Consider the following 27130-nt stretch of genomic DNA (forward strand, 5'->3'; position numbering starts at 1 on the left):
GGTTTGACGATGATGCTTTTTTTTCCTTCTTTTTTTGTGATATCACGCTTGATATTGTAGCTATCTCAGAAAAGAAGAACAGAATCATAAAAGCCTTTGTGATCTTAGGTGCGTCATGCTAGGGATCAACGGGAGAGCCTTTCCTGCTGGATTCCTGAAATGCTAAAACTGAAAGTGATTCAGAAAGCTGCTTGCAGCCGCCTCGCCTTCTATTACACTGTTTAACCTGACCAGTCCATAGTTCCATATCAAGCCACAAACTTAACCTCGGGTTCTTTTAAACAAGACTAGTAGCCGTCCATAACTATAATAGATTAGGGTTTGTTCGGTTTGAAATGCTCGGAAAAAAACAAAGAATTTGGATTATATTAGTTCTGTGACTTCTGTCATTCGTTTTATAGAACTGAACTATGGAACACTAAGTGGAAAATTTTCTTTTCGGTCTATAGAGTTTTCCTTTTTGATCTATAGAAACGAAGTATAGAAAAACCAACAGAAAAATTCCTTTTGGTTTATAATAGATCATAGAAAAACCACAGGAAAATTTTCCTTATGACGAGTTGCAGTGAGAAAATATAGAAAATCTTGCATCTACTTAAACTTCTTGAAAAAAAACCTTCGCCTCTTAACCAAACAACAATTAGTAGTTGTTCGTAGTATCGCAGTATCGCATTGACGACCTCATCTTTCCATTTATGTTTATGTTTATAGGTTAAATTTTAAAAGTTAAATTTGAAGTTTTTGATATTTCTCATTAAAGTTTATTTTCTAGAATTTATTTTTATATCGCTAAAAACATACGATATATAAAATTTATTCATATTTTTTTAATTGTTAATAAGTCGTTTTGTATATGTTAATATAAGCCCGAAGACAGATGATGGAAATCTGTTGTGCGCTCGTCTAATTGCAATTTACAAGCACCAGAAGGCAGAAGAAGAGACTAGAGTAAGTTTCTCGTGCAGATAAGAGCTAGCCGATCAACCGACGAATAAACTCGGTGGTCTTGTGCCTCGTCGCGACCAAGTAACACACGCCGCGAGCACCTCGGCCTCCACGACCGCCGGCCATCAATACCGTCCTAGCTAGCTCCTCATCCTCTCAGCCCTCATCAATCAATCTCAGAGCAAAGCAGCCACTAGCCCAGCCATGAGATAAACTGCGTTGCAACCAGTAGCAAACTAGCAAGTAACTCTAGTGCTAGCATGCTAGGGTGATTGTTTAGTTGTTTTTTAAGAGATCAAACGATATATTTATAAACGAAAAATAATTTATGAATAAAAAATTATATACGTATTCTTAGCGATTTTAAAGCCAAGACTGAAAAATAAATTTCAGTGAAAAACCTCAAAAATACTCAACTCTAAATTTAAAACTGAAAATTTAAATTCTAACTGCAATGGTAAAAGGATGAGGTGTCAGTGTGTCACACGGAGTAGCATCCATAAAATTGCACACCTAGCTAGCTAGCTCATGAACATGATCGAGCGATCCATATCTGAATCTGGCCTGAATCTCCGACGCCAATGGCGAGTGAAAAACCCACAAGTTGCCGCTGCAGCAGCTAGCCATCCATCCCAACTCCCGAGCTGAATCTGACACCATCGCACGCATCTCCTCCCGCTTTCTGTTACCGCCATTTAAACCGTCTCGTTTCCCGCCGCAAATCGGAGCTATAAGTACGTCTCCTTCCTCCTCCTTCCTCCTCATCGCCCTCACTCACCGAGCCCCTCCCCAAGAACTAGCTGTCGAGCAGGCAGCTAGTCCACTGCTACGTACTACTGCGATCGGCTGCAGAGTTTGCAGCTGCTGCTACAAAGGAGCTGATTAGTAGCAGTGATTAGATAGCTAGCTATCTAGCTCGAACGTACTACGATCCATGGGGCGGGTTAGCAGCTGGAGGATTCTTGTGGCGGTGGCCCTTCTGGCCATGGCGGCCGTGGAGCTGTGCGCCGCGATACCGTTCGACGAGAGGGACCTGGAGTCCGACGAGGCGCTGTGGGATCTGTACGAGCGGTGGCAGGAGCACCACCGCGTGCGGCGCCACCACGGCGAGAGGCACAGCCGGTTCGGCACGTTCAAGGCCAACGTGAGGTACATCCACGAGCACAACAGCCGCGGCGACCGGCCGTACCGACTCCGCCTCAACCGCTTCGGCGACATGGGCACGGAGGAGTTCCGCGCCACGTTCGCCGGGTCCCGCCCCAACGACCTCCGCCGTGACGGGTTCGAGGCGCCGCCGCTCCCCGGGTTCATGTACGAGGGCGCCAGGGACCTCCCCCGCGCCGTCGACTGGCGCCGGAAGGGCGCGGTGACCGGCGTCAAGGACCAGGGGAAGTGCGGCAGCTGCTGGGCGTTCTCGACGGTGGTGTCCGTGGAGGGCATCAACGCGATCCGGACGGGGCGGCTGGTGTCGCTGTCGGAGCAGGAGCTGATCGACTGCGACACGGCGGACAACAGCGGCTGCCAGGGCGGCCTCATGGAGAACGCCTTCGAGTACATCAAGCACAGCGGCGGCATCACCACCGAGGCCGCCTACCCGTACCGCGCCGCCAACGGCACCTGCGACGCCGTCCGGGCGCGGCGCACCCCGCTGGTGGTGATCGACGGCCACCAGAACGTGCCGGCCAACAGCGAGGCCGCGCTGGTCAAGGCCGTCGCCAACCAGCCCGTGTCCGTCGCCATCGACGCCGGCGACCAGTCCTTCCAGTTCTACTCCGACGGCGTCTTCACCGGCGACTGCGGCACCGACCTCGACCACGGCGTCGCGGTGGTCGGCTACGGCCAGACCGACGACGGCATGGAGTACTGGATCGTCAAGAACTCTTGGGGCACCGCCTGGGGCGAGGGCGGCTACATCCGCATGCAGCGTGACTCCGGCTTCGACGGCGGCCTCTGCGGCATCGCCATGGAGGCCTCCTTCCCCGTCAAGTTCTCGCCCAACCGCGCCACGCCGCGTCGCGCCCTTGGCGCCAAGGACTCCCAGTGATCGCTCGCGCCGCATCTCCCCCGTACACGTGCCAATCAACGGCGTACGCAGCCTGGATCAACGGCTCTGGCTGCGTCTCCTCCTCCTGCTGCTGCTGCAAATGCTGCTATTACTATTGCTGTTGCCCTTTGGTCAATTGCTTTGTCTAAGTAATTCGTGTGAGACGACCAGGGAAAAGAATTACCTGAAATCGTCGTAAGTAATTGCTAGTGTGTATTTCGTGTGCTAAATAAGTTTAGATGTGAGGTGAGGTCGATCTATCTATCTATCATGATGTAATGTATTGCTAAACTAATACGGTGTTCTGCACCGAGAAATATATATATATATATATATATATATATATATATAAGAAGCTTGATCTAAGCTCCTAGCCTCTTAATACTAAAGTTATCTCAATTCTCAAATGTTTCAGTTTTGAGCTCATCTCAAATCTCAATGCACTATAACTGAATTCAGTTTGGGACCTGAGAGCTTGAAACCGGAGAGGATATGGGCTTCTTTGATCTGCGATTCGAGCGAGACATTAAAACGGCATAGATTTCGTGGGCCGAGCTGTGGTGTGTGACGCTGCTTGATTTGTGAGCAGCTATGTGGGCTGACGACGAGTGGGCTACGCACCTCTACCGACAAATTCTGTGTCTTGTTTCGAGACATGGCCATCCTTCAATCTTCACACGTCAAACTTTAGCCATAAAACTCACCATAAGTACAAGAAGTTAGCGGATTTTGTTTCGTGCAATTTTATACTGTGATGGATTTTCAAGATAGACTAGTACTGTCTAACTTTTCCTTTTATTTCCGTAGATAAATAGAGTTGTTGTTTTGTGTATACCGTAATGTCAATCGATATGCACCCTTATAAGTTAAAGTCCTCATCATAATTAAACGTAGCATATCTAACTTTTTTTTATCTCCAATTAATTGACAGCTTATAGACTTATTTTCAACATTTCTTAAATTCTTAGAATAGAAACGTTCAATTGCCATTGTTTGAAATTTCCAACCCAAAATTTGGAACTTTCAATGGAATTAGAAGCTATCGACTCAATTTATTAATTATTTTATAACTAAAATAATTAATTGTTACTAACGATGATTTAGATTAATAGTGTTGACTAATACACCTCCGTCTATGCCATTTTACGAGCCGACGCACGCGTGCCCATAAGCCACATGGGAAAAATTATCTTATACTACCTCTTTCTCATAATAATTTTATTTTTCGTTTTCGGTTTTCTCATAATAATTTTATTTTTCGTTTTCGGTGTCCAACGTTTCACCATTCGTCTTATTTAAAAATTTATACAAAATTTTAAAAAAATAGTTACGTATAAAGTACCATTCATGTTTTATCATCTAGTAAGAATAAAAATATTAATCGTAAAAAAAATTTAAATAAGACGAAGAGTCAAAACAATGTATAAAAAACTAAAAAACATCTTATTTTGGGATGGAGGTCGTAGATAACTATAAACTTTTTAAGCATAGGTTGGATCATTCATTTTATTAAAAGTACTTACATAATTACCATTTTGTATATTTATTACTAAATGTAGTTATTATACTTACATTTTGACATGTTTATAAATTTTTTGAATAAGATAAATGGTTAAACACGTATAAAAAGTCCATATTTGTTGAAATAGAGTAACCACTTCTGCATAAAGACGATGTAATTTCTAACATTTATTGTGGTGAAGTGTATCATGGAAAATATAAGTGTTTCTATTCCTTGACAGGTGTCTAAATTGTTCATAATTTATTTCACACCTACCTTTTATTTTTCATTTATCCCTTGTATATTAAGGGATTCTAGAATTTCCCTTCTAACGTTAATCCCTTCTAAATAAGTAGTCATCTTAAAGTGAGTAGAATAAGTAATGTAAGCATGCTCTAAAATTCTCACATTATATTTATGCTACATGAAGAAGAAATAAAAATATTTAGATTTATAACCAGCTATAGCATAAGCTTTAATATAATATTTGTCTATGAGAGGTGGATGATTTATGTTTGTGTGTAAAATATTATATACATTTAACTTTATATTAATTTTTAATGATATGAAAAGATTTTAAAGGTATTAACAAGGTCCTCTGTTGACCTTGCTGTTGAGCAAGACCAAAATGTTACTCCCTCCATTTCATAATCCCTCCGTTTCATAATTTAAGATATTTGACTTTTTTATTGTAATGTTTAACCATTTGTCCTATTCAAAAAATTATGAAAATATCATTTATTTTGTTTGTGACTTACTTTATTATCAAAAGAACTTTAAGCATGACTTAACATTTTTTATATTTATACTAAATTTTTGAATAAGACGAATGGTCAAACGTTGTAAAAAAAAGTCAAACATCTTACATTATGAAATGGAGGTAGTAGTTTTAAATTTTTTTCATGTCACTGTAAGAACATAGAGTCAAATTATACAATATTACACACAAACATATACTACATCATTGATGATCACCTCTACGTAGTGTCATAGAGGTTATGTTATAAATTTATAGCTTGTTTTACTACTATCTGTTATCCATATAAATATAAATACAATATGATAATTTTTGCCGTCCGCTTACATCACCTATCACCAATTGTACTCGTCGTATGACTATATGCCATGTCACATCGGATGTTTTCGGATGTTTGACACTAATTTGAAGTATTAAACATAGACTATTAATAAAACCCATCCATAATCTTGGACTAATTTGCGAGACGAATCTAATGAGCCTAATTAATCCATGATTAGCCTATATAATGCTACAGTAAATATTTGCTAATTATGAATTAATTAAGCTTAAAAAATTCATCTCGCGCATTAGTTCTCATTTATAAAATTATTTTTTTATTAGTCTATATTTAATACTTTAAATTAATGTTCAGCTATCTGATATGTCTAAGTACTAAAAATAAAATAAGTCCTTATAAACTAACATTGTTCTGAAACAGTATATTTACAGTTTTGCACGCGCTTTGGAGGTATGCGGCTGGGTGCAAGGGACGCACGCATGACGGCACATGAGCGGCACACCGGCCGACGCAGCTTAATTGTGCCTCCCGGATCGAGCGAATGACCGACCAGCCGAGGTGAACCTACGCACGCATCGCTTTGCTGCAGATGGTCTTCTTCTTTCCCCGGTATTAACCAGGGCTACCATACTTTCTGTTGCAGCTGTTCATAGAGCAAAATTTAAAATTATATTTCGTTTTATGGTCTTTTTTATGGTGGTCTATTTCATAATTTTTCATATAAGCCTTTATTGCATATATAAAAGTTTTATCTATAAATTATTTTAGTTAAAAACATCATATCATTTTTAAAAACAAAATGATGGAAGCCCCGAATGTAAAATTGTGTGTGTGGGCTGAGTGTTTAGCCGGAGGAAAATAAAATTTTTAAGTGTCACATTAAACGTTTGACTGAATGTTGGAAGAGATTTTCTGACATGAATAAAAAATGAATTTCATAGCTTGCCTGGAAACTGCGAGACTGAATCTTTTGAGTCTAATTAATCCGTCGTTAGCATATGTCGGTTACTGTAACACTTATGACTAATCATGCATCAATTAGGCTCAAAAGATTCGTCTCACTGATTTCTCCCCTGACTGTATAATTAGTATTTCTTTTCGTCAATGTTTAATGCTATAGTTATAGTTATGTATCTAGAGATACGATATGATGTTTTAGAAAAAAAGAATGGAAACCACTCCACAAAATCATGGGAAATGGAGTGCTACTTTACACAATCATGGATAATACACCATTCGATTTACAAAAGGCATTTTTCTTTTGCCATCTTCACTCACAAAAAACTTTACCTTTAAAAATTCGTTATATTAATTATTAAAACATAAATATATTACTCCATTGTCTCAAGCAGAATAAGTTTTAAAACTATACATTTTTCCGTGGTGTAATTTTATTGATTGGTTGAATAAGAAATGTAGATATAGAGCTTGTTATATTTTGAAGCAAATTTTAGATGCTGGAATTTGTTATAATTCAAGATGGAAGCAATATGGTTTATTAAAGTGGCAGATAAAATACTGGTAAGTTGAATAAATATATAGCAAATATATTAAAGTTTGTTTGCGTGAAGAATATATTAGTTCTTTTACATTGTTACGTGTGAGGTGGACTAAAACCGAAGGGACTGCTTGGTTGCTAGCCAATATTTTGCCATAATCTTGTTAATAAAAATTATCACACTTGATTAAGTTGAGGTTATCAAACAATTTTGCCATTTTAAAGCACGTCCAAGTGAATTTTGCCATACTTTATTTATAAATCTTTGCGTGTTTGGTGTAATTTATTGGAGCAGAATTTTGTTAAAGCTGTGACGGTAACCAAATAGCCATCAAAATTAGTCAAACTTATGTAACCACGGTGCTACATATCCAGTTTTAAGTTGTTGTTAGTAACTAAACCATCTTTATCTCCGTGGGATGGAGCGGTAGTATACTTGAATTGTTTAGGTCCTAGGGGCTGTTTAGATGGGTTTTTTTTAGCCCACGTAGAACTGGATGGTTGGACACTTATTATAAATATTAAACATAGACTAATTATAAAACTAATTACAGAAATAAGAGCTATTCCACGTGACAAATTTTTTAAATATAATTAATTCATAATTAGCGCATGTTTACTGTAGCATCAACTTCAGCTGTAATTAAGGCTCCGTTTAGTTCCTAAAATTTTTTTCCAAAACATTACATCGAATTTTTGGACATCTAAATAAAGTATTAAATATAGATAAATATTAAAACTAATTACACAGTTATGGAGGAAATAGTGAGACGAATCTTTTGAGTCTAATTAGGACGTGATTAGCCATAAGTGCTACAGTAACCAACATGTGCTAATGACGGATTAATTAGACTCAAAAGATTCGTCTCGCGGTTTCCAGGCAAAATCTGAAATTTATTTTATAATTAGACTAAGTTTAATACTTCAAATGTGTATTTAAAGTTTTGATATGATGTTTTTTAAAAAAAAATTGTAAACTAAACAACCCTAAAAATGTTTGTGCAGAATATCTTTTGATAAACTGTAAACCCAATCATTTGATCATAAAGTACGGTATTTATTTGCCTCTATCTCGGGCTCACATAATAATAAATTTTCTGCGACGAGTAGCGAGAAATTGACTTGTACGGCTCTCTGTACCAGCAGAACAGCAACACGCTCAAAAACCGAAGCCTGGCAGCACAACAGATGAGCCTCAACCTTTGGAATTACGCGTGCAGATGTGAATTGTCCGCTGGTTAAACCGCGGCCACCCACGCCCATCCAGAAGGCGCACAGCTGCGGCTCGATCGAAACTCGGAAGCATGCAATGCATGAATCATGATGCATGGGCATGGCAGCGCAGGCGCAGCTGCACATGGCCCTCTCCTCTCGTCTCCTCTCTCTGCCGGTCAAACGCGGCCGCCGTGTCCTCTCCGAGACCAATCGCAAGGCCTCGATCCACTCCTCCCGTCTCTGTCTCGGCTGTTCCAAGCTGCTGCTGCGGCTGGCCTGTCTCTGCGCGTGTGTCGTCGCGTTTGGCGTGTCGTTTGGGAGCGGTTAGTTCTCGGTAAAGAGAAGCTAGTCTAGGGCAGTAGGAGTGCTTACCTTAAGAGAAATTATAATAAAGCCAGCTAAATATTGATGTGGATGAGAAAAAAGATAAGAGAGAGGAGAAGCGAGCTATAAGCTTATACTAGCCAACTCTGGTATAAAAATCAAAAAACTCTGTGAGAGAGACAAGTGGACCCTGTACTAGTTATAAACAGCTAACTACTATATGAGTGGGTTGAGAAAAGACTATAAGGATTCTTAGGCTAGTCTCAATAAAGGTTTAATAGAAATGTCATAAATATTAATTATGTGACACATCAGCACAAAAGTAAACATTTACATGAAACTATGAAAGGAGAGAGAGCATTAGTTTTATGGCCATGAAACCTTTGGTTACCGTTACCAAGTACTCGGTAACGTAGTGAAAATTGCATTGAGGGGCTTGAGGCGTTTCATGTAATCAAACACTATTTGTATGCAATCAATTTTTAGCAGAAATTAAATGTTTTATTTAGTGTTGTATTATGAGTAGTTATTTCATGCATCGTTTCATCGAGTCAGCTGTTTTAAAAACTGTACGGTGACACTAAATATTGAGACTGACTTCTTAGCCAACTTGCTGGCTACATTGTTAACCTCATGCTCTCACGTCTCACGAGCTACACTACTGTGCGCATTGGTGCAGCTTTCATGCATCGAAACCAAAAAGGACGGCAGCTCCGTTCCCCGCCGCTGGGCGCCGCTTGCCTTTGCCTGCCACGCTGCCGTCAGCCTGAGTGCCTACGTCGCGGGTTGTTGCCCGTGACGCGAACACGTACGATCGGGAGGGAGGCCCGCCCGCCCCGGCGCTGCGATGCGCGTGCGCGAGGTGGAATTCCCGGGCGGGCGAGCGATCCAGCGAGCGATCGTGCTGGCGCGCGTTTCGTGAGGCAGCGGCAGCGCGCGGTGGAACGGGAACGAGACCCGCGGGCGCGGCGCGTATGTGTCGTTACGGCGGGCGCGGGCGCGGGCGCGAGCGCGATGCGGGATGGAGACGGGCGAATGGGCGATGCGCGAGGGCGGTGGGAGGGGGGGCGCCGGCCGCCGGGTCGGCAGCCTCGGCACGCGTACGTACGTACTACTGCGTAACTCGCGTGTGTTTACTGTGTTTTTTGCACGCTAGACGGCCTTGTGTGCGGGAGACTGGAGTACGGGTACTCTCGTACCCCTCGGGGAGCACGGACGCAGACTGTGGGAGCACGTCGAGATTCCGGTGCGGCTGGCTTGACAGCAGGTGAGTCGTAGCTTGCGCGTATGAGGCCGACGCTGCGGTGGTTTTGGAGTCAAGTTCAGGTTAATGAAATGCCGGTTCATCGTATTTAGTTGGGGAGAAGAAAATTTTTGGAGCGTCACGTTAGACGTTTAACTGAATGTCGAAAAATGTTTTTGGATATGAATGAAAAATGAATTTCATGGCTCGCCTGGAAACCGCGTGACGGATCTTTTGAGCCTAATTAATCTATCATTATCACATGTGGGTACTGTAGCACTTATAGCTAATTATGGACTAATTAGGCTCAAAAGATTTGTCTTACAATTTCTTACATAACTGTACAATTAGTTTTTATTTTATCTATTTTAATGCTCCATGTTTAAAGATTCGATGTAATGTTTTTGAAATTTTTAAGAACTAAACATATTTGACCAAGAGCCGTCGGTTCTATCGGTTGCTGACTTTTCGCTCAACAAACTATATAAGGGAGTGGTTTTCATCTACAAAATCAAAAGGTAAAATACTGTTTAAGTGCAATCCAGTTTTACTCATTTATTATGACAGGTATAATTTTAACGATGAAGAATTTCTACCCTAAAAATTAAGGTAGAGATAACCATAGGAATATTAGAGTATTTCTGTAGTATAGGAGTAGTTTATATAGACTTGACTTTTGATTCATAATGACATGATGAGTTTTATTATTAACATATTGTTTTCCTATTATATGATATTTTTTTGGTTGTCTCATATTGACGGTGGCAAACCCAGAAAAAAATTACTGGAGTCATATACATATCATAACACATATAATATTCTTATTTTTAACTAATAATATGATTAATATAGACTAAAATAAATAAAAGTTTTAATTCTACCTGGGATCCTGCGACCCCGGGTACAATAATGTAGAATTGCCCCTGCATATTGAACATGTGGCCACCTCCAAATTTAGTCCACGGATCACACTGACGAATCATTCTATGTGACCTCTCCCTCAAAACCACCTCTCTCTCTCACCAAAACCAAATGCCCCCCCACCCCCCACCCAACCGCCGATTTGTTTCCTCCACGTGGCAAGTAATGTGCCTGTCTTCTCTGTCATCGTTCTTTTTAACAGCTTAAATTAACAAATTATTTTCTATTGGTAAATGCATTGTTTGTTTTTTCCATAAAAAAACAAACAAGAAAAGTTACTACTACACTTCGATACCGATCTTATGAGAAATTACTACATTGTGTCACCTCCCTGTCCTTTTATGCCACCACCACCTTTGTGTTATTTTTACATCCCAATTTATAGACTTTGTGTTATTTGCACGCTGAACTTCGTTGTCCAATTAACGGTGTTAGATATGCGGTTGGGCAGTATAGTTGGTGGTCGCATATGAAGAAAATAATTTAGGGGCACTGATGGTAAGGGCTTTAGATCCTGTGTAGTCATGATTGTAGATGCAAATTAAGCAACTGCACACGATGATAAATGTCCATCTCCATGATGATGGACCAAATCAATTGTTACAATACCGATGGTCTTTTTCTGGAACAGTTAGATTAGAGTTAAACAACCGGCAGTGGACTGCAAAGGTTAGTCATACTACCAACTATACGATGGACTTCAAATCCAACACTGTCAGCACGAGAATGAAAAGTGAGCTATGGTATTTTTTTTTTCGAGATAAAGGCTGTGAAATGATTTACTTTTTTCATGTTTTACATTATCACCTCTACCTTGGAGATCTTTAATACGGGAAGTTGACTTGAGACAAAGGATCGTGTTTAAGACAGCGGCTAGCCTATACTGTGGTGATATACCCGGCTTCCTCCGTTTGAGACAAATACCTTCACGTTTATGTTTATGATTATATGCTAAATTTTAAATTTTCAGTCTTAAATTTAAAGTTTTTTATCAGAGTTTATTTTTTAGTCTTAGTTTATAGATCATTAAAAATACACATATATAAAAATATTATTTAAAATTATTTTTCATTTATAAATATACCGTCGAACAATCCGTTCCGTTACTTGTTCGGTCTGAGGTGGCCATACCGTAGATTCCCCTCCTACTACTACAATACATTCGGCAGCACAGTGCAAAATCATCCGGTAAGCGAGACATGCCACTACATACCAGAACTTGCTAGCATAGTTTGTTTTTTCACAAGCTACACCGGAGAAAGGAGTTGTTGAGTTGGCAAAAATTTTTGCTTAAGAAATCACATCGAACGTTTGACCGGATATTGGAAGGGGTTTTCGGACGCGAATAAAAAAACGAATTTCACGGCTAGCCTAGAAACCGTGAGACGAATTTTTTGAGACTAATTAATCCGTCATTAGCACATGTTGGTTACTGTAGTACTTATAGCTAATCATGGACTAATTAAGCTCAAAAGATTCGTCTTAAGATTTCTTCCGTAGTTGTGCAATTAGTTTTTTATTAAAGATTCGATGTGATGTTTTTTTAAAAAAAAATTAAAAACTAAATAAGGCCTTCGGATGTTACTACAGTACTGCTACGACGCATCGCCAGATTTTGGTCGTTCCGTAATTATTCTGCGCAACCACGGACAGGCAGTGCGTACGTACACAAAGCTAGGCTATCAGGTGCGCCGTTCTGTACGTCACAGCCACTGTAGCCACAGTGCAGACAAACGTCCCAGGATCTGATGGGCTGAGACGGTGGTTTCTGTACACAGTCAGGCCGGCTGCTCCAGCCTTCAGAGCTTCAGTTCAACACAGCGGGAACTCACAGACTGTAGACTCTGGCTGGCCCCTGCACTGTCGCATTGGGCTCAGCCCAATCTGATCGCTAGTCTACAGATACATTTCTGCTTTTTAATTTTTTTTTACTCTGTTCCACACGACAGATTAACCAGTGCAACTCAATTCCCACGTGCACAGCCGCACGGATTGCGAACGAGAGCGCGGTTGCGGTTTCACTTCTCGGTTTCCGCATGAACACGACTGGTCTCACACTGTCACACACTCACACTGTCACAAGAGTTGTGGTGCATTTTTTTTCTCTTCTGATGGTGTTGCGCGCGAGCACCGATCGATCGATCAGCACGAGCGCGTGAACGCGCCGCGCCGCTACTCCCAATCGGCTTCAGGGGCCACGTGAAAACGCAGCCGGGCACTTGCTACTGTACCGTACTTCAAAGCGCAAGGCCGGCGCAAACCAAACCAAAGCGAGCAGAGGCAGAGCAGAATGTTCATTTGTTCACCTTCACCATGGACCATGCCAAGATGCACACGTATATGCATGCATATGGACGGGCGATTAATGATCATCGCCTGCGATCGACTGCAGAGAGATGAGGTGAAAAGGCCAGGAGGAATGACAATACAGGACGCATGCAGCTAAGCTACTAGTACTAGCAGAGATAAGGATACCTACTGGATAAATACACAGAATATACACCTCGATGTGACCGGACATCGGTCACATCTCCCTTGCTTCTCAGCGTAGAGTGGGGCCTATCGCGCCGGCGCACCGCCTCCCGTTCGTTCTCTATCTGGAACTCACTTCTTCGGGTCCAGGCCCAAGCTGCCCAAGCCCATGATCTTCTGCGACTACTACTGTGCACGCCGCGCGCAAAACGGCTGCCTGGGATCGCATGCTAACACAAGTCCGAGTCACTCCGCCAAATGTTCGAGGCCGATTTCAAAACGGACTTATCCTGTGTGGTAATGTTAGGGGGCGTTTGTTTACACGGGCTAAAATTTAGTCTTACTCACATCGGATGTTTAGACACTTATTATAAATAGTAAATATAGTCTATTAACAAAACTCATCCATAATCTTAGACTAATTCACGAGACGAATCTAATAAGCCTAATTAATCCATGATTAGTCTACGTGATGCTACAGTAAACATTTGCTAATTATGGATTAATTAGGCTCAAAAAATTCATCTCATGGATTAGCACTCATTTATGTAATTGGTTTTTTATTAGTCTATATTTAATATTTTAAATTAGTGTCCAAACATCCGATGTAACATAGGTAAACAACCCCTTACTATAGCCGCTGATAAGTGGATTGTAAAGTTCATCTCTTTGTGTCTATAGTGGTAATAATATTGTAATAATATTAAGATAGAGGATGTAAAATTTGTTTAAAATATCTAAGGTACACAATTTATATTTAAAAGTTTAGCCAACAGTCCGACTAAGGCCGCGTTCGGCTGCCTACGTTAGTCTTTTCTTTCTTTTTTTTCATGCATACGCTTTTCGAACTGCTAAACGGTGTATTTTTTATAAAATTTTTTTAGGAAAGTTGTTTTAAAAAATCATATTAATCTATTTTATATTTTTAAATAATTAATTAATCATGTATTAATCTATTACTACGTTTTCCGCGCCGGATAACTAACCCACCCCTCACCCCTAACGAACGGGGCCTAAGTGCCTCTTCGCAGTGCAAATATCTATGGCCAGACGGTATATTTGTATGCGAAAAATAATTAGTGTATATATATATATATATATAAATATATAAGGATATAGAAACAAAAGCTGAAAATTTACAATGAAAATCACAAAAGCAACTTTAAATTTAAATTTTAACTTATATAACCATAACGAAAAGCAAAAAGACAAAGCTTCTAATCTACACTTTTTCACTGTGAGCATTGTATTTCCGCTCTAAAAATTATCTGAACCGAAGAGGCCCTATGTGTATGTATAATGATATCTCTAATAACCCATTTGAAGTGCCGATAAATAATGGATCATAGATTAAACACAAGATAATTAGTTAAGTTTATTTAAACATGTTCTTCTAATAGATTCCGACGAAAGAAAGTTTATTTTATAGCTAGCACCAATAAAGAGTTTGGAAAACATGGACAGGATAATTTGATGAGCATAGTGAAGAAGGAATGGGAATACAGGTGTTACTTGGAGCGGGTAATTTGGTTTCAAGATAAAACAAAACGTTGGTTGCGTTCCAAATAGCTTTTGGCTTTAGCCTTTTTTGGGCGCACAAAACGAGAAATACCAAGTATTAACTGCTATGAACTTAAATGACAAATTTGTTTGATATTTAGAGGAGTTTCCACATAAAATGTTTTTTGCATGAAATATATTGTTTAATAGTATGAAAAAACTCACAGAAAAAGGTGTAATGACTCAAATCAGAAGTTTTTTCGAACCCAACCTTTGTCAAATTTTGGCCATATGCATATTTTGGCATGGACGCATGGTCAATATTTGAAAATGTCAGATTGTGTTTCGTTAGGGGCCAGAACTGGCATTCCCAAATAGTAGCCCTTACCACAGTAACTTTTCCATAGACTGTCGAAAATTTTGATTCAAACCTAAACTTTTGTTCTAGCATCTGTATGATCCCAAGCTGGTAGGACTAGTTTAGGTCACGGATTAAATCAACCTTTTTGTTCTCTATCTTGATTGCAATAGAACAGAATCCGAATTGGCATACCATTTAATTTGCCAAGATTGCTACCAAAACATGTCCGACCAATGTTTTGGTAGCTTTAATAGTACTTATATTTGATTTACATTGAAGCAAATTTATTGGTAATGTCCACGCTAGATTAGGCATCAACCTAGAGCATTCTTCACTTCAATTTCACATTTTATCTCCACGTTGGTCAACCTAATCTGACCAAATTTAGCCTATATTTTAGCAACTATTTAGTAGTGCCGAAATTTGCCCTAGTCTTAGCTTTACCAAAGAATCGAGGATTGACACCGTAGCAACTAAACGAGATCCTTCTGTGCCAAATTTGTTAACAGTGCACTCTCCATCCACATTTTTTACGGCTTCGCTTGTTTGGTTTGAAGCCAAAGGTCTATTGATTTGAAGCAATTTTACTCATACAAATAGGAAAAGTGAAGATATAGAAATGTATGACAACATCAACCCATAGTCCTAGCTTTACCAAGTAATTGAGGGTTGATAGCGTAGCAATGAAATGTGATCTTATGCGCCAAATTTGTTGACAACGAGCTCTCTTCCATATTTTTTTACTGCCTCATGCTTATTTGGTTTGAAGCTAAGAACTATTCGATTTGGAGCGATTTTAATCTATAGAAATAGAAAAAGTGAAGATACAGGAATGTATGGCAACAGCAACCTATATCATTTTTTTCAAGAAGTTTAAGTGGATAAAAATTTTGCTATGTTTTATCTCTACAAGTTGTAGGAAAGAAAAAAAATACTTTGATTTTCCTATACTTCATTCATACAAACCGAATGACTTACAAATAAATTCAATCATTTGTTTTTCCTTCAAAACGAATATGCCCTAATTTTCGCCATACCAAACTTTGGTAACTTCAATAGTGTTCCACCTATGGGGTCATCTTTTCGCTTTTTAACAAAAAAAATCCAAACGGCATTAGTTCAAATTCAATACAAACAAATTTGAAACTGCCAAAAAATTCTAAGGTTTTGGCACTACAAATTTGTCAAAAAAAATCTAGGGTTGTAGCACTACAAAATTTTTGGTAAGACAAAATTTAGTTTCAAACCAAACTCAGTGGCAACAAGTAGAGGGAAGATTTGGAGATATGTCTAGTGTTGTCGCGAGCTCATGTGAACCTAGATACGTAGGCTCGAGCTCAATACAATCTCGAGCTCAGTTTACAAGTGGTATAATATATTTTAGGGATAATATCTAAGTCGTAGTAATTAATCTCTAAATAATTGTAGCAATGGAAGCGGAGTAAAAGAAATAAATCGAATATAGGATTTTAATTTATGGTAGTTCATCCCGTGCATATATAAAAAGATATATTTGATAAATTAGTTTAGCAAGTAAACAACAAAAATCAGATAGTGTGAAGTTTGAGATCAGTCAACAAAAGCTCAGGCTCAGCTCATTTGGAGTTCAAATTGGGTATAGAACGTGCCAAGCTCAAACAGTTAGTGGCCCCCGAGCAATTTTGACAACCATATGGTGAGAAGTCTATCCATCTGCTGTCTTGGAGATACTTTTACTAAGAAAATTGTGTGTCCTCTCTACGAGTAAAAATTATCATAATACCGTGATGGGTCCGAATCACAACGGCGAGGCTGATAGATACAGGTGTAAAAACACGATCTCATTTGTGGAATGTGATCATGACAAAAGAGTGTATGGTAATTTTATAAATCTATTATATTATTAAAAAAAGGAACCATCGAGTTAGATAATAAGTATCGCTTGTTTTAGAAAGATATTGACATGTATCCCTATCTTTTTTTTCTGCATATTGGATAGTAATAACCCGTATCATATTAAGAGAATAGGAGGAACTATATTTTAAATAGTACCCGATAAATCGCAAAGTAATAAAATATAGCTATATACATTTTAAAATGAAGAGGTTTGGGGTAGTTTTATTGTATTACTCCTGTCGTTCCACATTAACTTCAATTTTCACTCATGTCATGCATAACGAGATAAGGAAAAACACTCCGATACTCCATCCTTTATCTAATTTCAATGCATTCAGCTCCACTTTATTTAGTTATAATGTATGTTTATACTTTGACAAACTCGCTTAAAGCTGATCTTATTTTGAACAAATAAGAGGCTATAAAGATGAATATATTATAAGCCATTGGAATTATCTTAATAAATACTCCATCTATCCAAGACTTCATTTTAGCATACCTCACATACACCTATAAAATTTTAAAAAACTTTAATGCCCCTCACTTTTTAATACCCAAAGCAGTTGTCTCTAACTTTTCCAAATCCTACTACATTTATCCTCTACTTATTAAACTAATGCAATAATTATTAAAAAATAAAGTTTTTACGGGATAACAAAATTAGTCAAAAATGTGTTTCTGGGGTGGTGGTAGTAGCTCTATATGCCTAACGTATTACCCTACCATATTAAGTTGATAAAAATATGTACATTAAACCATGATGGATATACTATCTTCGTCCAAAAATAAAAACATTTATATGTTACTTAGTATATATTAAGGTTAACAGAAAAGCTTTAGGTTAGCCCTTAATAAATGATGAATTGATAAATGATGAATTGATGAGAGGGATAAGATAGGTAGAGATAAAATAAGAATAATTTTGTATACAAAGCGGTTGATAGATACGTTTAAAAATGTTTATACTGTAGTACAACATTTAAATGATATAAATAATTATAATTTGTGACAGAGAGTAGGCTATAACCGTAGTTACGTGGAAAAGACACGTCATACGTGTCAATATAGGTACAAATTCTTTATGAAACACAATCCATGCAAATTCTTTATATAATACAACTATATGATTAAAAAGTTAAAAACATACCATAAAATTGACTTCTGTTACAAAAACCAGGTCCCTGCATATCTACACTAATCCTTCCAGATCAACAGGAAGCTACTACAGGATCAGCAGGCCTTGCTCGCGCTATACAGGATCCAAGCAAAGCAGGGGCCGGCAGAAGAACACCGCCTCCCCCCTCTCTCCTCGTGCCACTGTAGCAGTAGCATCTGTCCTGACCACGCTTCACCTCGCCTCCCCTCCCTCCTCACACTCCACTCGACTCGACGCTTCTCCTCGTCTCGTCTCCGCTCCACTCCGCCACCACCGTCTCCCTTGCTTCCCTCCCCTTTGTTCCTGTAGCGTTCCAAATAAAAGCCCACCTGCTTTCTTTTCCCGCGACCATTACCATAAAAAGAGCTTCTCCTCTCTCCCACCGCCTCTCTCTCTCATCTCTCTCTCTCTCTTCCAACGGCGCTAGCCACCACCGGCAGCAAGTACACTCCGCCCCCCCCCCCTCCTCCCCCACACGCAGCTAAACTAGCTAAGCAGAGGGAGGGAGAGAGAGGGGTGGGGGTCCTGAAAGTACAATTCTAGCTGGGTTCTTGATCGGGGGCCATGATCGCGGATCTCTAGAAAGTTGTAGATCTTCCGTGCGTGGTGAGTTTCTTTGGCACGTACGTGTGGGTGGTGGCATGGAGGAAGGAGGAGGGAGCGGCGTGGGTGGGATGCAGGGACCTGCATCTAACCTTCTCGACGCCGGGGCGCAGGCGTTCTACCCCGCCGTCGGCGCGCCGTTCCCGTTCCAGCTGGTCCCGCCGCACCAGCTGTACTGCCCGCAGGCGTACCAGGTCGTGCCGGCGGTGCCCGTGCCCGTGCCGCCGCCTCCGCCGCTGCCGGCGACGATGGCGCCGCAGCCTGGGTACTGCGTGCCGGCGGCCGCGACGGTGGTGGATGGCCCGGCGAGCCGGGCGGTCGTGCTGAGCCTGGTGCCGCCGCACGCGCCGGAGGACGAGATCACCCGCGCGATGGCGCCGTTCGGCGCGGTGCGCGCCGTGGACGCGTCGGCTGTGCCGGCCGAGGGCGTGGCGACCGTCTACTTCTTCGATCTCCGCGCCGCCGAGCTCGCCGTCACGGGCGTCCAGGAGCAGCACATCCGGCAGCAGTGCCGGCTGGGGCAGCTCTACGCCGCCGCCGCCTCGTCCCCGACCTGGCCCCCGCCGTCCAGCTGGGACTGGCCCCACGACGACAACCGCGGCCTCGTCCTCGGCCAGGCCGTGTGGGCCCACTTCGCCGCCGCCTCCACCGTCCCCGACGACGGCGCCAGCCGCGGCTCCCTCGTCGTGCTCAATTCCCTCCCAGGCGTCTCCCTGTTCGAGCTCCGCGAAGTCTTCCAAGCATTCGGTATAATGCACCCCCGCACACGCCTGCTGCTTCCGCGAATTCCTCCGTGTTTCGCTTCGCTTCTTGTGTTTCCAACCAATTCATTCTTTTGGTCGGCTCGCCTCGTGAGTTGCAGGTGACGTGAAGGACGTGAGGGAGTCGGCGCAGCGGCCGAGCCACAAGTTCGTCGAGTTCTTCGACACGCGCCACGCCGCGAACGCGCTCGCGGAGCTCAACGGCAGGGAGCTCTTCGGCCGACGCCTCATCATCGAGTACACACGCCCTTCCCTCCCCGGCACGCGGAGGTAAAATTCTACCCGTCGGTGTGAATTCCCGTCGACCCGCGCGGTAAAAAATAATCTGGCTGTGGCTTTGGCACGCAGGCGCGGTCACGTCTCGCACCAGCCCTTGGCCCCGACGCCGCCGAGGCTGCAGGCGGCGTGGCGCCCGGCGGCGCCGGCGCCGGTACAGGCGCAGCCGTCGTCGTCTGGCTCGGGCAAGGCGAGAGAAGGCGTGGTGCTTCTACGGAGGAGCTCAGGGAAAGGTAGCTCGGGTAGCCAGTCCAAGGGGGGCAACGCGGGCCACGAGCAGAAGCGGAAGGGCGGCAAGAGCGCGGCGACGGCGTGTTCCGCAGCGGCTTCGGCATCGTCGTCGTCGTCGTCTACCGCAACGGCACCCAGCAAGCAAGGCCAGAAAGGCGGCGGCGGCGGCCGTGGCGGGAGCTGGAGGGGCCAGAAGAGCGGGTGGGAGGCGCGGTTCCTATTCAAAGAACCCGATGCGTCCGCCGCCGGCGACGCCTCCTCGGAGACTCAAGAGCCGGCGACCTGCAAGGACACGAGAACGACCGTCATGATCAGGAACATACCAAACAAGTACAGGTTACTCCGCTAGCTTCCACATTGCTGAGGAAATGCTATATTTCATGGGCGCGGTGAGCCCGGAATCGCCTCGCGTCGCGAGCGCGCACTGATGCCTGAGCTTGTCTGTGTTCTGTCGCAGCCAGAAGCTGCTGCTCAACATGCTGGACAACCACTGCATCCTCTCCAACCAGCAGATCGAGGCGAGCTGCGAAGACGAAGGCAGCGACGGCCAGCCATTCTCCTCCTACGATTTCCTCTACCTCCCCATAGATTTCAAGTGAGTCAGCTCCCGATATGCTGCATTTATATTTTATGGTGCCCAATGCAAGAACACTGCGACACACACAGGCACACAGGCCACGCCCAATGACAACGAAGGTGTCCATGCTGCTTCATTTCACTTCCCCACTGAGAATTCAGTCGGAATTCCAGTGTTCCCAAGTGTGTCCAAGAAGCTTAATTCCAGTATGATTCTTGAGGGGAATCGTGCAATGGATAATTGCATTGCTGCGGGAAGGGTTCTTGGAAATGTACTGGGAGATGAATGGGTTGTTGGGAGCTCTAGCTGACGATGATAGTGTGAGCTTGTGGATCGAGGTATCTATCTTCATGGTGGTGGTACTAGCATGTTACTGCACTGTACTGCTAGTCTGCAACACATATGGACGCCTACTCTGGTGCCATGGCTGTAATAGCCCAAATGGAAAGGAAATTGGCAGCCCAAGGGAGATCGCACCAGATCCTTATCGTTTTGATGCATCAATTCTTTTGTTGCATGCATCCTCTCTCTGATCATGAGGATCTGTTCACCTGTCTACCTTTCTTGCGCACCTGCCTCTAGGATCTCCTCCCTGCCTCGCTTTCTTTCTTGCTTGCTTGCTTCTGCTGTCTTGACCTGCATCTCCATAGCAAAGTCCAATGCAAAAGGCAGGAGCTAGACGTCATGGAGTAGCGGTGAAAAGGTGCATCAATGCAAAAGTGTTTTCAATTTTGACATCTATTGTTTTTTTTGCTTAGGAAAAGGTAGGATGACCAATGCACAATTAACCACTTCCTTTTCACCGGAGTACCAACTTTTATCTTTGCATGAATCAAGTTGAGGAAAGACCTCTCAATGCTCCAATGACTAGAGTGCATTGTGGAATCAAAAGGGTGCTCCACAACAATAAAAGTATGATAAAAGTATTATGTTAATTTAGTTTAATCGCCACAACTTCTGACTTCGAAGACTTCAATTCCGAGAATATTGTGTTCTTGGCCTTTGACAAATTGTATCTTATGGGTGCTTATTTTGGTCGCCAGGTTCTTTATCAGTTGTTGAGAAGTTAATAATTCTGGAATAAGAAATGGTTATGCACTTGGTTTGTACTTGTTGAGAAGTTACACTAAAATATGATGCCATGCAGCAACAAGTGCAATGTAGGCTATGGCTTCGTCAACCTCACCTCGCCGGAGGCCGCCGTGCGACTGTACAAGGCGTTCCACAAGCAGCCGTGGGAAGTGTTCAACTCGCGCAAGATTTGCCAAGTCACTTACGCACGCGTACAAGTACGACCACCATGGAATATCTCCCAATTCTGCGGGTAACTCCAGCAATCGGCGCGGTGATCATGTTTGCTAACCCGTGCATGCGCAGGGACTGGACGCGCTCAAGGAGCACTTCAAGAACTCGAAGTTCCCGTGCGACAGCGACGAGTACCTGCCCGTGGTGTTCTCGCCGCCGCGCGACGGCAAGCTGCTCACCGAGCCGGTGCCGCTGGTCGGCCGCTCGCCGGCTCCGTCGTCGGCGTCGGGGGCGTCGTCGCCGCCCAAGAGGCGCGCGGCCAGCGTCGACCCACTCGCGCAGGAGCTCATGACAGCGCCGTCTTCCTCCGGCGACGGTGCGTCCTCCACCACCTCGTCCAACATCCAGCCCGAAGAGGACGTCGACGTCCATGGCGGCGGCGGCGGCGACGACGCCGACCCGGGGCTCGATCTGGAGCTACAGCGCCTGGGCTACACCGACTAGCAGCTGCTAGGGGTAGCTGGCGATTGAACCGAAGCGGCGCCTGGCGACTGGAGTAACAATGATGGTGGCTACGGCTGCTGCACGCGGCTCATGCATGCAAGCAAGTGAAGTGAACAGGTGATTTCATTTATGGCTTAAGCAGAGATAGGAGTAGGAAAGGACTCGAGAAAAAGAAGCGATTTGATGTTGTTTTGAGAGGGTAGCGGTAGTAGTAGAGCTGCAGATGAGACGAGAGTCGTGTTCTTTTGGTTTTAAGCTTTCTTTCTTTGAAACTTGGAGCTAGCTAGGGGGCCGGGGGGCAAAACTATTCTTCGTCATGCGTTCGTTTCTTTGGAATTTACAGCTTACAACACTCCACATTTCGAGGGCCTGTGTGATCGATGACTGATAGATTTGATCAGATCTACCCAAATCTTCTCTCAAACCATCTTCGTCGGAATCTCGTCGTATCATTGTTATAGTTTTTGTTTTATTGTTTATGTTTTGGAGGATTTTAGTGCGTCAAGTACTATTTTTTCGAAATAATAGATATCTGTTAAATGCAAGAAAATGTCTATTTCGCACGTAATCTTAGTTTGGTTGATTCTAGTGAAAAAGAACATATATTCAAGTTTAAGATTTCTTTGCAACAAAAGAACTGTGGCAACCATTTGCTAATTCAATGAAAAAGTTTCTAGTTGTTAATCTGGTAATTTATTCCAAAATCGTAAGGAATTCCCTATATTCGCTCAAATCTTATGGATTTTGGAGGATCGTTATCATGACACTTTTGGTATTTTGATCAAACAGATGATTTTTTGCTATTCTGTCAACACGGGTGTAATGCATGCGGGGCTCAGGAAGGGAGCGTGAATGGAATTTTTGCCTTGCGTGGATGTCTTTAAATTATCCTACCGGATTTAATTGATTGAATTAAAATTTTTAAACGCTTGATTAATAGGTGGACCCTTAACACGAGGTGTTTTCTGCCTTCTTATTTCTGTGCTTTTTCTACGCTTTATATATGGATAGGGTTCAATTGTATAGTATATCTAGTGCCTTATCAAAATTTTGCTTAAAAAGTTTCTTACTATGGATAAAGATAAAAATAGAGAATGGATTAGATAAACGGTTTGATTATTTTAACTATTCGTCTTCTATTTTGTACTAGGCACGAGATGATAAAAGTGTTGGGCATGCTTTTAGTTTTTTATGGATTAGCATATGGTCCGTGTATTACAACAAAATTTTAATTAAACAAAATTCTCACTAACCTATTATTACAATTATTTTATAATTATGGCATATATTTGTTATTGAGATGTAGAACCATAATCTCACATCCATATTTTTCTTCGTAGAGTTGGTAGGGTGATTGTCATGTACACATTTGGTCCCACAGTCGTCCTATTTCCTTTAGAAACAACTGGCAGATTATCCTTGTGTTGCAATGGAAGTTTTAATATTTTAAAAATATCATTAATATGTTATTACTAATATAAGCATATTAATCTCAAGCTTTTGGTGTGTATACCATGCAAATCAATTAAATAAGAGGTCCACTTTCATATTTTTTAAATTTTTTTCAGCAGGGGGTCTCATTTAGACTTTTTTTTAGAGAAAAACATGGTCGCAATAAATATTATACAGACAAGTAAGTATGCTATCTATTGTTTGTCTAGCTGTGTGTGTATATTTAATAAACAACGGTTATTAAATTACTCAAAACCTATATCGACAGTGCTTAAATTTGTCTAATCTTTAATACCAACTTGCATGCAATCTTGCTCCTTTCGTTTTAATATATATGGTTGAGAAAAATATATTGTAATGTATTGAGAAATAAAGCATGCATATAGTTATAGAGTGGATGGTGATAAAATAGAAAGAATTTTAGTTGATAATTTTTCTATGGGACAAGTACTAATACGGATATTGTCGTAAATACTTATATTTTAAAACTCCCCACGTTGGAGAGAAGAAGAAAAGCTATCGTAGCGTAGTACAAATATTCCGATTGAGATGAGGTAGATATTGTGCAGTATACATAATAATTGTTTATTACATGGGTAAATTGAACTAATAAATTCACTATGATTAATATGGCAACAATGAGGTACTACCTCCGTCCAGTAACTTTTTACCATTGGTTTTATTTAAAAATTTAGTGTAAATATAAAAATTATAAGTAATAATTAAACTACTATTAATAATAAATAAAATGATAAACAAAATAAATAATATTTAAAAATTTTTAATAAATCATGTGGTCAAACGTTACAAATAAAAATTCAAAGTCTCTTGTAACGTGGACGGATGGAGTAGTTATTACATGATTTAATCTAATTCGCGGAAAATTTTTTATCATGTTTCGAGACGTAGCCAGTAGGAGTAGTGAGCTTTGAAAGCTGTAGCTAGGTGCCTAGGTAGTACGTTTTAGCGTGTACTTTTATTTTTTGATTAGTATTCTAAGGGTTTTTTTTATGGAGTTAAGCTTTTTAGCCATACGTCACATCGGATGTTTCAACACTAATTTAAAGTATTAAATATAGATTAATAAAAAACTAATCTATCTATTATATATATAAAGATATATAAAGTAACAGAGAAACAAGCTTCATGTTATTTCTCACGGGATAGAAGTTATAAGATTAATCAAAGAAAAATAAGAGGATAAAAAAATCAATCGGAAGAAAGGAAAAAATCACTCGGACACCGTAAAAAAGAGAAAAGATCTTAAGCCCAAAAGTCAATCGGACAGAAAAGAGGAATTGTCAATTTGAAAAAAAATCAATCGGAAGAAATGAAAAAAATCAATCTGACACAATAAAAAAAGAGAAAAAAGATCGATCACAAAAATCAATCGGGCAAAAAAAAAAGATAAACGTCAATTTGATCGGAAAGATCAGGATAAAAATAAAAGATCGGAGAAGCAGCATCAATCGGACAAGGAAAGAAATACATCCTGCAAGACCATGCGTAATAAAGTTTAGCAATAAAAAAATAAAAAAGTCCATGTGTAAATACAGTCTAGTAAAATTCAAATCTCGATTAAAATTTTTACAATAACTGATATTTAGAGAAGAGTCTATCTATCAATACAATTTGAAAAGATCTATATTTGCAGTCAAAAATTGGCAAAAATTAAGAGAAAAAATCAATGTATAAATACTATTTGAAATATCTAAACTTTCAATTATAAATTAAATATCATATAGAAAAGAGTTTATGTACCATGTATTTTAAAATACAGGTAAATGATATTCAATTTAAAAATATAATTGGAAAAAAATTAAATTCAAATTAACAATTAAAAAACCATATAAAGCTACAATTTATAAATGAGAACTAATCCGCGAGATAAATTTTTTGAGCCTAATTAATCTATGATTAGCCTATATGATGCTACGTTTTAGCTCATTAGATTGGTCTCGAAAATAAGTCTAAGATTATGAATGTATTTTATTAATAGTCTATATTTAATATTTATAATAAGTGTCTAGACATCTGATGTGCTAGAGCGTAAAAGTATAACTCCTGGAAACATTATAAGAGCCTAATTTGTTTAGAAGGGTTTGAAGATTCTGGGAGTAGCCAGCTGACTTGGAGATTTTGAGAGTGGTATCTCTGTCTAAAAAAACACTTTTAGACTATTTCTCGTATAATGCATACTTTAAATACAATGTCTTTTTTTAAAAAAACTTTAATGTAACTCTAATTTTTATAAAAATCTCAACATAGTTTACCTCTATTATATTAAATTCTGAATACAATAATTGCTTACAACATAGAGTGGTGCTGGGAAAAAAACTTTAAATTCGGAATGTAATTATTGCTTACAAAATGGAGTATCGGTGAAAAAAAAAGTAATCGTCCTTTTTCGGAAGGACGGAGAGAGTATACTGCTATGAAAAAGAAAGAGAAAAAAGATTGGTCGTCGTCGAATAACCGGCCAGTGTGTTCTGCTCCGTTTACCTGGGACAACGCCAGGCACCACGTGTAGCGCGGCCGTGTGTACTCGCGCGCTATATTTCATGTGTCGTTACTCCCTTTTGTTGCACGGCGAGATCAGGTGGCTGCGGTTTGCGGTCCACATCCCTGGGTCACGGCCACGCATGACCCGCCCACCACCACCTGACATCGGCGTGGCGCGGCTTTAAGAGCAGTTAGTAGCCAGACATAAACATATTTTAAAAAGATAAATAGAAATAGAGAAAAAAGATGAGATATTAATTTGTAGCCAGCTGTACACACGTTGTAAAACAAAATATGTGTATAACATGTGAGACTATATATTGATATTTTATTGATAACTATTATATAAATTAAGTATTAGATTGATTATAGATGAATTGGAGGTAGTTGGTTATGCTATTGAACTTCCTCTAACGGCCCGGGCCGTAGCCGCCACCCCAACCAGCGGCAGCGAAGCCGCGGCCACCGCGCGTCTCCCGCAGCCGAAGCCGAGACGGACACCACCGGCCGGAGCTATCTGGCCGGCCAGCCACCCACCCGTGTGGTGGTCTCTCGTGTCGGTCCTAGTGCTTTGACCGCGCAGCGTCGTCCGTGCATCCCACCGTGGGGTTACGTGCGAAACTATTTTACTACTCGTGCTACAACGTGTTCGGTTGTGCGTGTGCGTGTGCGTGCGTGCGTGCGTGCGTGCGTGGGGATCGTACGGCGGATGAGCCACTGCGCGCGTGGTCCCCCGCGGGCGTGAGGAGTGAGTAGGTAGTGGGGGTGCAAAACGGCTTGCCGGCCGGCCGGCTGGCTCTTGTTTACTCGGGTCGTGCGTGTCGTCATCCTCGGTGATCGATGCAGCACAGAGTCGAGTTGCGATCGATCGGTGTGATCTTTAATTT

At 41.4% G+C, this 27130-nt stretch overlaps 2 protein-coding genes across 2 annotated transcripts; both read left to right on the top strand.

Annotated features, from left to right (window-relative positions):
* The first annotated feature begins 1878 nt into the window (after window positions 1-1878).
* On the top strand, window positions 1879-3249 carry LOC102716638 (cysteine proteinase EP-B 2-like). Its single transcript, XM_006645133.2, has one exon. The coding sequence runs from the start codon at window positions 1880-1882 to the stop codon at window positions 2987-2989; it is 1110 nt and encodes a 369-aa protein (XP_006645196.2). The 5' UTR covers window position 1879; the 3' UTR covers window positions 2990-3249.
* A 15484-nt stretch (window positions 3250-18733) lies between these two features.
* On the top strand, window positions 18734-22289 carry LOC102700955 (protein terminal ear1 homolog). The gene is made up of 6 exons (XM_040520234.1): window positions 18734-19442; window positions 19558-19726; window positions 19805-20299; window positions 20421-20558; window positions 21688-21829; window positions 21918-22289. Exons 1-6 carry the CDS (start codon window positions 18734-18736, stop codon window positions 22287-22289), a joined length of 2025 nt encoding a protein of 674 aa, XP_040376168.1.
* Window positions 22290-27130: the final 4841 nt, after the last annotated feature.

The sequence above is a fragment of the Oryza brachyantha genome, chromosome 1 (genome assembly GCF_000231095.2).
Source record: "Oryza brachyantha chromosome 1, ObraRS2, whole genome shotgun sequence".
In the NCBI taxonomy this organism is placed as follows: Eukaryota; Viridiplantae; Streptophyta; class Magnoliopsida; order Poales; family Poaceae; genus Oryza; species Oryza brachyantha.

What these genes read in the sequence shown, in the direction of transcription:
- LOC102700955 (XM_040520234.1), top strand. Translation starts at nt 18,734, where the DNA reads ATGGAGGAAGGAGGAGGGAGCGGCGTGGGTGGGATGCAGGGACCTGCA. An exon ending in CGAAGTCTTCCAAGCATTCG is followed by an intron (nt 19,443 to 19,557) that starts GTATAATGCACC and finishes CGTGAGTTGCAG; the next exon opens with GTGACGTGAAGGACGTGAGG. An exon ending in TCCCTCCCCGGCACGCGGAG is followed by an intron (nt 19,727 to 19,804) that starts GTAAAATTCTAC and finishes TTTGGCACGCAG; the next exon opens with GCGCGGTCACGTCTCGCACC.
- LOC102716638 (XM_006645133.2), top strand. Translation starts at nt 1,880, where the DNA reads ATGGGGCGGGTTAGCAGCTGGAGGATTCTTGTGGCGGTGGCCCTTCTG.